Source organism: Tachypleus tridentatus, chromosome 7 (genome assembly GCF_004210375.1).
Source record: "Tachypleus tridentatus isolate NWPU-2018 chromosome 7, ASM421037v1, whole genome shotgun sequence".
NCBI classification, from domain to species: Eukaryota; Metazoa; Arthropoda; class Merostomata; order Xiphosura; family Limulidae; genus Tachypleus; species Tachypleus tridentatus.
In genome coordinates, this window is record NC_134831.1 from 87,926,880 (window position 1) to 87,941,000 (window position 14,121).

Genomic DNA, 14,121 nt, shown 5'->3' on the forward strand with positions numbered 1-14,121 from the left:
GCAAAGCCTAAAACGTTTACAGAGTTTGAATGTGGCAGAATTGTTGAGCTGCAAAGCAAGGTCTCTCTCAACGTGCCATCGCTGGTGAGATTGGGTGTAGTAAAACTGCTGTTGCAAATTCTTAAAAGACCCTAAGGGATACGGAACGAGAATTTCAAGTGATTGGTACAAGAAAAGTTTGCTGGCATTGAGCAGGAGGATTCGATGGGTTGTTGGCAAGACACCAGAAAGGCAGCTAGTCATCATCACCAACTGCCAACTTTTGGGCTGCTCTTTTACCAATGAATAGTGGGATTGACTGTCACATTTAACACCCCCATGGCTGAAAGGGTAAACATGTTTGGTGCAACGGGATTTCAACCCATGATGTTCAGATTATGAGTTGAGTGCCTTAACCACCTGGCCATGCTAGGCCCTGTAACATATGTGAATTTATTAGTGATTGTACTGTGACAACAGAGTAGAGAAGAGACAATTTATTTTATCCATTGGTTTTTAAAGTAACTTAACCAGTCTATGTGGACTAAGATAAAAAATAGAATTTTTTATTGCTCTAAATGCAACTGTCGCAATTAACTATGTGTTGAACATTTGTATATACATTTTACTTTTTTAAGATGCTATTTTAAAACAAGTGAACTGTGTGATGTTTCTTTATTACTGAATTTTATCAACATCAAATCATAGACACTTATTGTAAAGAATTGTGGTTCTTTAAAAACTGACTACCAAGATCCTTGTGTCAGAACTTATAATGGTTAATAATAATTTTATATATTTTTTGTACAAAGTGCACCTTGCTAATAAGAATGTTGATAAGAAAAAAAAAATTGTAACAATAATTTTAGTGATGTGAAAAGAACTTGCTTCATGACAATCAGAAATTCGAGTTATGTTTCCTGAGGAATAGGAAGTGTTGTTTGACAAGGAAGAAGTATTGATGTTGTTTGTAATTAAGCAGAAAGCTAGACAATAGACTATTTGTTCTTTGCTTACTATGGACGTCCAAATCCAGTTTCTAACATTATAAGTTTGCAGACAAACCGTTGTATCACTGAGGGGGAAATGATATTGATAAAGGCCTTTATGTGTATCAATAGAGTAACTAAGATATATTGTAACTGTAATAAATGAAGATTTGATTTTTGTTTTTTTTTATTCTGTAGAGTGGACAGTTAAAGATACATCCTTATGAGACTTACAGTGAAACTGTAAACTTTTTTTTATCCTGTAGAGTAGACAGTTAAAGATATAGGTTTTTATGTGTATCAATAGAGTAACTAAGATATATTGTAACTGTAATAAATGAAGAATTCATTTTTTTTAACCTGCAGAGTGGACAATTAAAGATATATCCTTACAAGACTTACAGTGAAACTGTAAAGCTGGTTCTTGTGACACTGCTACGTGAACTACTACAGCATCAAACAGGTATGTGTTAGTGGTAAGAGAACAAAGGTTTTCTCAACAGTCAGAATGTTAGGTTGAGTAAATGATATGGACATAGCTATAAAATAGCAGTTAAATTCTGCAAGTGATTTCTAAATAGCAACTCTAAACTATTGTTTCTGTGTACATTTATTGATTTAGTGTCATATACTTTCACGTTGTAACCAGAGTAATATATCTTTCAAGGTTACTTCAGTAGATATTGTAAAAAAGCAAACAACTTTTTCTTTCATATGAGGATTTTGTAGTTTTTGATTGATTAATCATTAATATAAGTGTTAAAGTTGTATATCTTTGGTTTGTGATTTTATTCATGCTCTTTAGTATGTTGCAACATAGTTCTAAATGTTTTCATACTTGTTTGAAGTTACGGTAGTAAAATGTTTTTCTTTTCAGTATCTGGAAGTAAGTCTTATTTTGATAACTTTGAATAATTGAGGTTCTTCCTGTCTTTAAGTTTCAGTTATTATTTTATCTTGCATGTGTATACTAATGACTGAATGATGCATTCAACATCTCTAAACTACTTTGATGAGGTTTTTTATTATTTTAATTGGTGAAGAGAGAAGAACTTACAGTACAGTAATTCTTGCTTTAACTTATCAGTTTTTATTAGTGTATTGTAACACTCTCAAATATCCTGTCCTATATTAAATTAATAGATCAAAATGTATGTTTTTAACATTTCATTGGTTTTCCATGTGGATTTCTCTGAATAAGGGTTTTAAAGTAATGATATATTATCATCCCCCTAAACATAAACAAACAACCATTGTGTTTTTTGTGTCCAATAAAGAGCATGACAGACAGACAAAAAATACACTTCATTAATTATGGGCAATTTGTCTATTTAACGATTGGTTATTGTTGAGAAATTAACTTTTTTGTGAGAAAAAATTTCAGCATACCTCAACTGATTATATAATTGTTTCAGATTTACCTATTCCATTCACTAAAGATGTCCAAGAATTCGTAAAAGGACTCTTTCTTTCTGGACAAACAGAACTTCAAAGCAGACATCATGACGCTAGTGAAAGGGAAGATCGTGAATCAAATTTTGCCGCTGTTAATAAGTTTAAAGTTAATGTACAGACCAATGCAGCTTGTGTTGATTTACTTGTGTGGGCAACAGCAGATGAAGCAGGTGAACATAGCTTTACAATAAAAAATAGTTTTAAATTTTAAAGTTGTGCATAGAAGTGAGCTGATGTACAAGTGGTATTTTATTATTATTCATTCTTGTAGCTTAGTAACCAGTTATCTTAGTGTCACAAATTGAAGATTGTGGTTATGAAAGAGAATCTTTTAACCCTCTTTCCCAAAATGAAATTTATTACATTGAAACTAGGTTTATAACCTGATGCCATTAAGGAAAAAGTAAATGAGGATTTGAAGCGTCTGAAGACACACTGGCTTTAATCCATGTATTGTAATCAATGACTGTTTTCATGAGAAGAGTGACTGAAAAAATTGGAATTGCTGCAATTCTGTTTGGCCATGTACTTGCCAAGTACTCTGATTTGTCTTCAATAAACTTTTATGCATTTGGTCTATTTAAACGTAATCTTGGAAACCAACAGTTACTTACAATGAAGGGTGTATAGAACTTGGTCAAGATATAAAGTTTTAGGTTTGATATGTAGTATTTTGCAGAATCTTGTCACTATAAAAATTACAAGAGTCAGAGTCAGGCAATATCTTGTAATAATAGCCATCAAATTAAGCCTAAACTGCAGTGGAAGAAATACAATGAGGACCTAGAACACTATTTTTGTAAAGTGAATTTGACCCTCGGTAATACAGTAAAAACAATGATTATTTGAGTGTTACAAATCATTTTATTCATCCACCCTGTTGGTCTGCCATTTGATCTAAAATACAAATGATTGGTCATTTAGCCCATGCATGTCAGTGAACAATTAGTAGAGATAGCTTTATATTTTTTTACAGTTCATGGAAGTATTATCAATGTAAACAGTAAGGACTGTCTGAAAGTGTGTTGCATATTTAAAAATTAGTGTTGATAAGGTAATGTATCTTACTGAGCACATGGTACACAAGCTAGTCCTGTTTCGAACCTTCTCTACATTGACATAATTCATCTGTGGTTACTGGTGAGTCAAAATTCACAGGTAGCATTTGTTGTCTTTTCCATCTGGATGATGATCTTTTTTATTTAAATGTCTAAGAAACTGTACCTTTGGCTTGGAACTAATTCTTTATTCTCTTTATAGTACATTGAGGAGTTTTTAACAAGTTCATGACAACCTTGTTTTATGTGATTAGTTTCATTCATTTGATTACTTTCAGCATAAATGAAACATCAGAACATTCCCTTGGAGATCTAGTTTGGAGAACTTTAAACACTGTGTTGCTTTTCAGAATAACATCTGAGACAAGATTCTGTGTAAACACTACACAAGATCTAAACTGAATGACAGGCCATTGATGTCATATCGTATGATTGTTTACTGGGCTTCCACGAGAAAAATAACTCTCTTAGCCACTGTGGCTAAACAAAATAATTTTCTTTTAGCCACAGTGATAGTTGTTTAGCCACAATTTTAGGTTGCCAAAAACTGTGTGGGGCATGACTTTTAATATGCATCAATTCCATCCAGTAAAAAATAGTTGTAATTATGTGAAAATCTACAAGACATTAAGTTTTGTACTACTTTTTTATTCCCCAGCAATTTTCCATGCCAAAAAAAACAAAACAAACAAAATAACAAAATAAACATGATAAAGAGGAAAATAAAAGATATACATTTCTCAAAATAACACAGAAACAAAAAAAAAGACTTAAAACTAGAATACGGAAGCAGGACTAGTAAGTAGATAAATCCAATGGCAGCTCTTTAGCCAAATCATTCTCAACATAAGATGTGGTAGAAGTTGACACCTGAGGTTCTGAAGCACATTTCTTCAATAGGGAATTGTACCCACCTCTGTCTTTGTGAGCGACCCAGTATCTGAATGCAGAGTCGAAGTTAAAATGATCTAAAGGTTTGGACTTCATGGATAAGTTCAGTAGCATTTCTGTCTTGGCCACAGACAGACTGCTCCTGGCACCTGTTTTGATGCTGTTGTACCTGCTAATTCCCCGCTCACAGTCAACAGATGTAACTGGAATTATTAATTCGATTGCTGCAAGATGAGACAGATTTGGAAAAGTTTGATGGATCTGGTGGATGTATTTCTCATAGAAACTCTTCATGTTTCTGTTTTTGTGAGCATCTTGTTCCATTATGTTCCTTAGTAGCAGCCATTCAGTCCGTGCTACATCCTCATTGACAAAAGGAGAGAAGTGCTGGATGAGTTTCTTCAGGTCATCCTCATCAGATATTGCTCTGCTGTGATATGGGCTAAATATTGAAAAAAATGACATGATGTTAGTGTCTGGGAATGCTACTTGTAGTCTTGTGACCACCTCTTCAACAAATGACTCAGCAGCTGATCTGTACTTTTCACATTGTTTATCAATATCTTTGATGTCATGGTCTCTGTAAGAAGTGTAACCACTGGCATCAGGAGCTTGTGGGAGTTCCTTCAGTGCAGTCTGTTTGTAAGAACCAGGAATGTGTACCAGCAGCTGAATTGACAGAATTGACCCATCAATAATTGCTTTAGCCTGATCATAAGATAAATCAGCTCTCTGTAGAGATCTTGAAAAAAGTCCAAGAATGCCAACAGCAACAGCCAAAAAGTATGTCATCATGACACAGTTGTAACATGACATTTGCTGGACGAGACCATGTAGCAAGGCTCGGCCTGGAGTACCACGTTCCATTGCTACGACCTGCAGGCAGCTTATCACAGATGCAATACAGTTGACTAGTGCTTGGACGGAATCATTAAAAGAGAGCCATTGTGTGAAGAACGCTTGCTTGATTTTGTTGCTTTGCTCTCTTCCAGAACCAGACACAACTTGTGAGAATATTTCAGGCTTTTTGCAAATTGGTTCAAAACTGAAATATACTTCACAAAGTATGGTACCTGGTTTGCTGTCTTTTCAACTGCCAACTGTAATCTGTGTGCCAAACAATGATTTGTTATTATCCAGGGGCATTTCTCCTTAAATTTTGTAGCAACACCCTTTTTTATTCCCACCATGACATTTGCACCATCAGTTGCAAGTCCAACTAAGTCAACATCAAACAATCCTCGATCTGCTATGACTGAGTGCATTGTGTTGTAGATAGAATCAGCCCCAGTGTTGGTCAACACACTCACAGCAAGGAATCGACTTCTAACCTCACCTAATGAAGAAAGATATAAATTATCAGTATAGAGGTGTTTCGTGCATCAATTGCTTAATCTGCTTCAAGAGCAAAAAATGGGAAAGGAGATGCCCGAAAGTCAGCCTGCATTTCAGTCTGAACTACATGATTTAGGGCACTGGACATATCATCCAGAGACTGGCTGTGGGTGTATATGAAGCTCTCTGTTCCACTTTGTGACTGAGTCTGTAGTTTCTTTAGAGAGGTTACTCCCTGTTAAAAAATGTATTAGAACTTGTGTTTTGAAATAAGACCACTGATTAAAGTAATAAACAAAAATATTTGAAAGAGTTGTCAAGCTACTTAATTTTTGATAGATATTTTCAAATTGTTTCACTTTTAGAAAATTGTCAAATTGCCTTTTGTTTTAAGAAAATACTGTAGAAAACAGAAAGTATTTTATTAATACCAGAATGAAGAATATTCTTACATTGAATACTTGTACTGAAAGGAGGGAATGAAACTTCACAGTTGGGATGGCTTCCTTTGCTTGTACAAGTAATGTGGCCATCTGTGCCTGAATGCCACCTTTACACCCAACATACACATTCACAGCAGCATTTGACATGTCCTTTTTCAAAACTTGTGATGCAACTGCACTGCGATGATGATCTGACCATGCATGCTTCACCAAGTTGTCTTTTTTAGGCTTATTAGCAGTTTTCCCAGTGGTAGCATAAATATTTGTCTTCTTGTTGTCCCTGCATAATTTGCAATGAAATGTATTTTGTTGGGAAACATGTTCCAGCCAAGGAAACTGTGAAAACCAAGTTTTTTTAACAACTCTGTGAAAATTGTGGATATATATTTTTTCACACCAACAGTCTGATCACTGTTGCAAGCTTCAGTTTCTTCAGAGATGTCTTTTCTGTTGGAAGTGGATTTCCCACCATCAGTTGATGTTGTTGCTTCGACCTTCTTTTGAAAAAAACTTGATATATCTAACTGTTTAGACATCTTTTTATCTAATCTAGGAGTTGTCATGATCTCAATTCAAACACATGTCAAACAAAACTTGGGATTTCCACTTTGATACAGACCATATGTTGGTTTGACAAAAGTCAGGTTTTCTCTGATTATTGTTTGTGTACCATGGGTAGAATCAAACATGTAGCATAAGAAATGAAAATAAAATAAATCATTAGCACAGCTGAATAATAATTTTTTTAAAATTTAATTTATTAGTTCTCATATCCCTGAAATCATAAAAATACATATATAAAGAAAATATAGATTACAGTCAGTGATAGTTTTTAAAGACGTTTCTTGTTTCTTCAACTCGCTGAGGGGCACCTCTGGTTATTCGTCATTATTAATGGCATGGATGGTGATAAAAACCACGAAAACTGTTCAAGATTGAAACTTGAGCAGATTGTGCTCAATTGTGCTTTAAATTATTCGTCATCATTAATGGCATGGATGGTGATAAAAACCACGAAAACTGTTCAAGATCGAAACTTGAGCAGAATATATCAAGGAAAACCATCAAAGACTGAAAAATTATTATCGTTTGCCACTGTGGCAAAACCAACACTTGATTTTTTAGCCACTGGCTGTTTCTTTTCACCAGTGGCGATGTGGCTAATGGCAAGAGGAAGCCAAGGTTTATATTTTCATGAACTAAGGGAATAACTTGATGTTATTGTAAAGCATTAGTTTTTCTTTTCATAACTACAATGTAACATATTGTAATTATCCAGTGATTGTTTAGTGGGAATCACTTGTCATAACTACAATGTAACATGTTGTAATCATTCAGTGATTGTTTAGAGAGAGTCCCTTGTCATAACTACAATGTAACATGAAATTATCTATTGATTGTTTAGTGGGAGTCACTTGTCATAACTACAATGTAACACTTTGTAATCATCCAGTGATTGTTTAGAGATAGTCCCTTGTAATTACTACAATGCAACGTAATTATCCATTGATTGTTTAGTGAGAGTCTCTTGTCATAACTACAATGTAACACGTTGTAATTATCCAGTGATTGTTTACTGAGAGTCCCTTGTCATAACTACAATGTAACGTAATTATCCAGTGATTGTTTAGTGGGAGTCCTTTGTCATAACTACAACATAACACGTTATAATCATCCAGTGATTGTGTAGGGGGTATTCTTTCTTTAAACCCATAATTTTTTGCATTCTGCCAGATTTATTTTCATGATTCCATAATAATTACTGCTATACCCTATAAAATTTCATTTTTTTTTTATCTTGTGGGTAAAATGTAGTTTAAATTAGATTTTAGCCAAAGATAGATAGACATTATCAGATGTTGTCACCATCCTATGGGTAAGTGGGGGATGCTTTCTGTATTCTGGCAGCACTTGCTTAGGTTTAAAGAGTTAAGCTTTGGTTAAGTCACACACTTTATCTTCAACCAGGCTATGTTGATGGAAGCTGTAGCTTTCAGGTGAATAAGGTTTCAGTTTTGTTTACTATTCTGTTGTAATATAGTTGTTACATACGTACAACTATAGCATTCAGAGCATTAAAAGAGTACCTGCTATAAATCTTGAAAGTTAGCAAATAAAATAATGCACCCAGTGTGTATGCTTAGATAAGTATTGCTACAATTTGTAGATATAATAGTAGAAAGAACTTAACCGTGTTTGAGAATACTTTACAGATGCTGTGAACAACATATTTTTCCAGTTTTAGTATCATAAGTAGACTGAACTTATTTTTTATTGTTGCTACAAGTACATATATGTTTATCTTATGACAGTAGCTATGTCTTGAAAATCTGTCATTATAACTGCACATTTTGAGTTGCCTCTACAAATGAATCAAGTATATAACATGTGAATTGAGGAACAGAAAATATAAGGTTTTTAATATGCTTTATGTTTTTGTTTTGTTTTTTCTGTTACAAGTTATGGAGAACCAAAAACTATAACATGTAATGATGATGTTAGATCAGTTTTATTTTTAATTTATATTAAATTACTTTTTATTCTTTCATTTATTTTTGTCTTCCCATCATACTTGTTAAAGTAGACAGTATTATAAGTTTTGGAAAGCCAAGATAAATAAAAAGTTAAAACAAGTTTTGTATATCTCAAGGAACTATAATTTTTAAATGAAGGTACTACCCACCCCTAATTTTGTATATTTCAAGGAACTATAATTTTTAAATGAAGGTACTACCCAGCCCTAATTTTGTATTTCTTAAGAAACTATAATTTTTAAATGTAAAAATTGCCCAGTCCTAAATTTCAACAATTTTCTGTTTACAGGTGCTGATAGCCTTTGTGGCCGCTTAACAGAAAAAATAAATTCTTCGCATGGACACAAGTTAGCCTTTGCTCATATGCCTTTAATTATAGTTTGTTTGGAGGTAAGTTGTTCCTAAAATGAAATCTAATGCCTTTGCTTTTCTTTAATAACATAGGATACACACACATGGGAATAATGCTATGGATATTGTATAAATACACGAAAATCTATTTAATTATCTACATGTGCATACATACAAACATGGCCCTTGAGTCATGCAACCTCAATGACATATTCATTTTATCTCTTTTTTTCCTACTACCCTTGAGGTCGATTTCTGTACATGGGGAGGGGACCTCCCAAAGAAGTTTCTGTATTTTCAGTTTACCTCCTCTGGGATCTTAATATACCCCTATGTGTTTGCTGTGCATAGTGATCCATGGAGGGGGGAGAGGATCCTGGTGGCTGAAGGGTTTAGCCTTGAATTCCTGTGGATGGGCAACCTTGGGTTGGTCCACCCAGGATCAGTCAGCTGGTCCATTTGGGCAAGGTTTAACAGAGTACTAGTGTTGGACGTTCTCAGCAGGTGTTTTGGACATCTGATGTTGGTACGTAGGTATAATACTCTTGAAACCATGGTGTCGCTGCAGTGTCCTTTTTTTGGCATTGCAGTTTGCCCCCTCTTAGGGCTTTATGTAGGATGGAGACAGTGAGAACTAAAATGTATTGTATGTATTATGGATATCCCATCCATGGAAAAAAAAAGAAGAAAAACGAATATTGGGAAATGACCACTCATGGATGACTGTCACACAATCACCTTCATATTCCAATTCCATACCTCAATTTCTCATTATACATTCATTGTCTGAGAAATCCTGAGAGCAGATGTCTTTCTTTTTCATTCAGAAGGGTTTAGAGGGGCTTGCAGCTCCCCCAAGTCAGTGAGGACACTGCAATCAGGAGACGTTTTGCTATAAACATCTTCACAACAATGCACAAAACACCTTTTGAAATCGAAGGCCATGGGGACTATACCCATTGAGGTTACTACCCATACTACTTTGAATTCCTCACGAGGAGATATTGTTGAGAAGGACCTAAAGAACATTCCCAAATCAGAGGTCTTTGATAGTTTCTCCATCCAAGGTATTTCTACAGTGTGCTGAATCTCCACTCGTGGAGATGGAATTTTGCTGCCTAACATTGTTCTGGTTTTGATGTTTACATTACCACATCCACCTACTACCAATAAGGCAAATTCTCTGAACTGTAAGATATGGCCTTATATTCCTAACTCTCTCATATGTATTGTCACAGATCTTTAATGTGTGCTTGTTGTGGTGGCAAAGACCATGATGTTTACAAGTGCAAACTGGAACAACACAGTATTAACTGTAGTAGTTCACACCCCTCATACTTTCCATCTTGCTCTAAGTGGGTGGAGGAGAAGGAGGTTCGATGTTTGAATATTGTGAACAATATCTCCTACTCAGAAGCTTGGAAGTTACTGTCTCCCACTCCATCTTGGACATATGCTGCTGCACTCTTTTCCACTGTGACAAATATCTCTGTGCCTCCAAGAGAATCATTTTCAAACCAAGTGAAGAGTATTTTGCCCTCCATGGTTATGAGAGTTGGTGAGTCAACATCAACACCTCTCTCTATCCCCTTCATTCCTTCCAGTGGCTCCCCAGATCAACTTTCTTTGGCTCCAGCTTCTGGCATTTCCTCAGGTGCATCTTCTTTGTCATTGAGATGCAGAGCAATTATTCTTTCATGCCCTCAGTAACTGGAATCTTTGTCCATTGACAGAGTTCTACCTGCTCAACCCAGGACAGGATCCATGGAGGTTGAAAGACCTAATATAGAGAAATGATGTGGTCATAAACTGAAGGGTTGTTGACCCAGTTCTCCATCGAATTAGAAATGACCACAGTGATACAGTGGAACTGTCAAGGTTTCTGTTCTAATATAGATAACAGTAGAGATTTGATTGATTCTCATCATCCTTTGTGTCTTTCCATACAGGAAATGTTTCTGAAACCTGTAAATACAGTCACATTTCAGCAGTCTTCTTTTTACTAAAATGACAAATTGTGTGATGGATGAATGCATGGAGGTATGGCACTGCTGATCGACCAGCACATGCCCACCATTTCTTTGAAACTCGATACACCCTTGGAGGCCACAGCCGTCTTTGTTTACTTGGATCATACCATCACTCTTTGTTCTCTCTATCTGTTCCTGGACAGACCTATGATTAATCAATCTTGATGCTGTCATCAAACAGTTACCATCTCCCTTTTTTAATATTGGGGGGCTTTAATGGACATAATCTTCTCTGGGGTGATGCTGATATTGTTGGGAGAGGTCGTTCTATAGAGTGAATACTCTCAGATCACAATCTTTCTCTGTTCAGTACTGGTTCTTATGCTTATTTTCATGCACATAGTCAGTCTTTTACTGTTATTGATTTCTCTGTCTGCTCCCCTTCATTTTTCTTTTACTTTTCTTGGAGGGTTGACAACTCACAAGGTAGTGATAGTTTTCCTGTCATTTGAGAAAGGCTGGCCGTGGTTGATGCCACTTGAACCTTGTGCCTCAGTGTAAGCTGTACCAGGCCTATAGGTCTTCTTTGACTGCTTTCTCGAAATTTGATCTTGCTGTCGTGTGGAAGCCATCAAAAGGTGACTGCATGGCAGCAGTGATTGACTATATTCTCCAGGCAGCTGCTAAATCTGTTCCTAAAACCTTGATATGTTTTCCCAGTATCCTCATTCATGATGGAATCCTGCCTGCAACATGGTGCAGAAGGCTCAAAAACTACTATATCTTTCTTAGGAATCCCACACTCTCGAACAATATTGCTTTTCAGTGGGCCCGTGCACACACTTGACAGGTAAGATGTCAAGGCCAGAAGGAATCTTGGATCAATTTCACAACCAGCATCTTATCTACTGCTTTTTCCAAAATCACATGGGAAAAGGTTTGGAAAGTCAGTGAGCCTTACACTTCTGGTCCCATCTTGCTGTCAAATGGCCAGGAAGTTGTCAATGCCCTGAACATCACCAATACTCTTGGTAAAAGCTTTACTTGTATATCTAGTATTTCTGTTTCATCTCTCATCAGATCCCAGGCAGAGTGATCAACTCTTTCCTTTTGGACTGATTGTCTCTGTGACTATAATTGCCCTTTTACACTGGTGGAACTCAAGCTTGCTCTTCGTCAATCTGGCAGTACGTCAGTTGGACCTAATTATATTCAATACGAGATGCTGTGCCATCTCCATCCTGTTTCTCTTGCTATTCTTCTGATTGATTTTTAACTGGATCTAGTAAAAGAATGCTTTTGTTGATGCTTGGTGCCATACTATTGTCCTCCCTTTCTCTAAGCCTGGAGAGGATCTCAAGATTTCTTCACTCTATCATCTAATTGTTTTGACAAGCTGTCTCTGTAAGATCATAGAGAGGATGGTTAACACTTGTCTTGTTTGATTCCTCAAATCAGATAACCTCTTCTTGCCCACCTATTGTGGATTCCAATGATAGCACTCCACTGTGGACCACCTGCTTTGACTTGAAAGGTTATTCAGAGAAACCTTTCCCAAGTGACAACATCTTGTATCAGAATTATTTTACCTTGAGAAGGCTTATGATACTACATAGAGATATGACATTTTGCTAGACTTCTACTCATATGGTTTGTATGGCCATTTGCCCATTTTTATTTAAACACTTTTTATGGACTGGCAATTCCAAATCTGTGCAAGCTCAATACTTTCTCAATCTTTCAAACAAGAATTTGGTGTACCTCAAGGCTCTGTCTTGAGTGTCACACTTTTCAGATTGAAGATTAATTGCCATTACTAGACAAATCTCTCCTACTGTTGTAAACGAGCTCTGTTGATGCCTTCCACATCTCGTGTTAGTCATCAAGCATGAGGTTTATCGAGCAGCAGCTTCAGACTGCCTTAATCATTTGTTGAAGTTTACCATAGCAAATAGTTTCTCTAAAACTGTTTGCATGCACTTTTGCCACCAATGGGGTGTCCACCTTTACATTGGTGAAGTTGTGCTTCCCATGTCCTGAGGCAAAGCTCTTGGGGCGTATCCATGACTGTAAGCTGACCTTTACTCCACAAATCAAGCAACTATGAATCACGCACATAAGAGCACTGAACATCCTCCAGGTCCTCCTTTCCATCTATTGGGGAGCAGATCAGTGTTTTGTGCAAAAGATCTATCGAACCCTCATTTGATCACAACTAGACTGTAGGTTTGTGGTCTGTGGTTCTGCCAGAAACTCAGCCTTGAAGATATTGGACCCTATCCAGGACAGAGTTTGTACACCAATTCTCATGAACATCCTCTACACCTCTGCTGTTTGCAACTTTCCTTGCTGTATGTTTCAGAGCTTTTATCTGTACCACAGTATCCCACTTGGGGTTGTGTTTTCCTTCCTCAGTGAGCCATGCTTTTTCAGAACAGATGGTCTGCTCTTATTTTTTTTGGCCTTCATATCCAGGCCCAACTGGCTGAATTGGGTCTGTCCTTGAATGGCATTGCTGTCTCCACTCATCAGCTCATCCCACCATGGTTTTATTCCTGTCTCCAAATGTGATCTTTCTTTGAGTTTTCTGAGAAAAGCGGATGGATACTCCCGATTGGAAGCACCGTCTTCTATATGCTAAACATCTATCGAACCATCCCTTCATTCTCATCTATACAGAAGGTTTGAAATCAGATGCTCTGTGGGATCTCTTCTACAGTTTCTGTGTTCACTACTGAATTGTATGCCATTTCTCTTGCCTGGATCACATAGAAGCTATGCAGTATTATTTATTCTGACTCACTTCACTCTATTGGCCCTTGAATGCCTTTGTGTTAGTTCTTATTCTTGTCTTGTCAATATTCAAAATCAGCTGACTCATTTTCCTTATCATCCATTTCTATCCAGATGTAAGCATTGCTTCACTCCGGGACTTTCTAGTTAATCCTTCACTCGTATTACTAAAACTTCATAAACAGTAGGCCATGCTGGTATTTGCAGGAATGAGCTTACTGCCACTGCAGCTACAGAAAGTGTTCGTACTCCTGCGTCTCAAGTGGTTTTTTGCTCATAACTTAAAAAATATCATGATTAGGCTAATAGAAGTATAATATATT

The 14,121-nt window shown here is 36.3% G+C and overlaps 1 protein-coding gene across 1 annotated transcript in view; it reads left to right on the top strand.

The window, feature by feature from the left end:
• Pi4KIIIalpha (phosphatidylinositol 4-kinase III alpha) overlaps positions 1–14,121 on the top strand; it is a 104,148-nt gene that overhangs the window by 18,063 nt on the left and 71,964 nt on the right. The window contains 3 exon segments of the mRNA XM_076512915.1: positions 1,335–1,431; positions 2,384–2,593; positions 8,974–9,074. Coding sequence (XP_076369030.1) covers positions 1,335–1,431; positions 2,384–2,593; positions 8,974–9,074 — 408 coding nt within the window.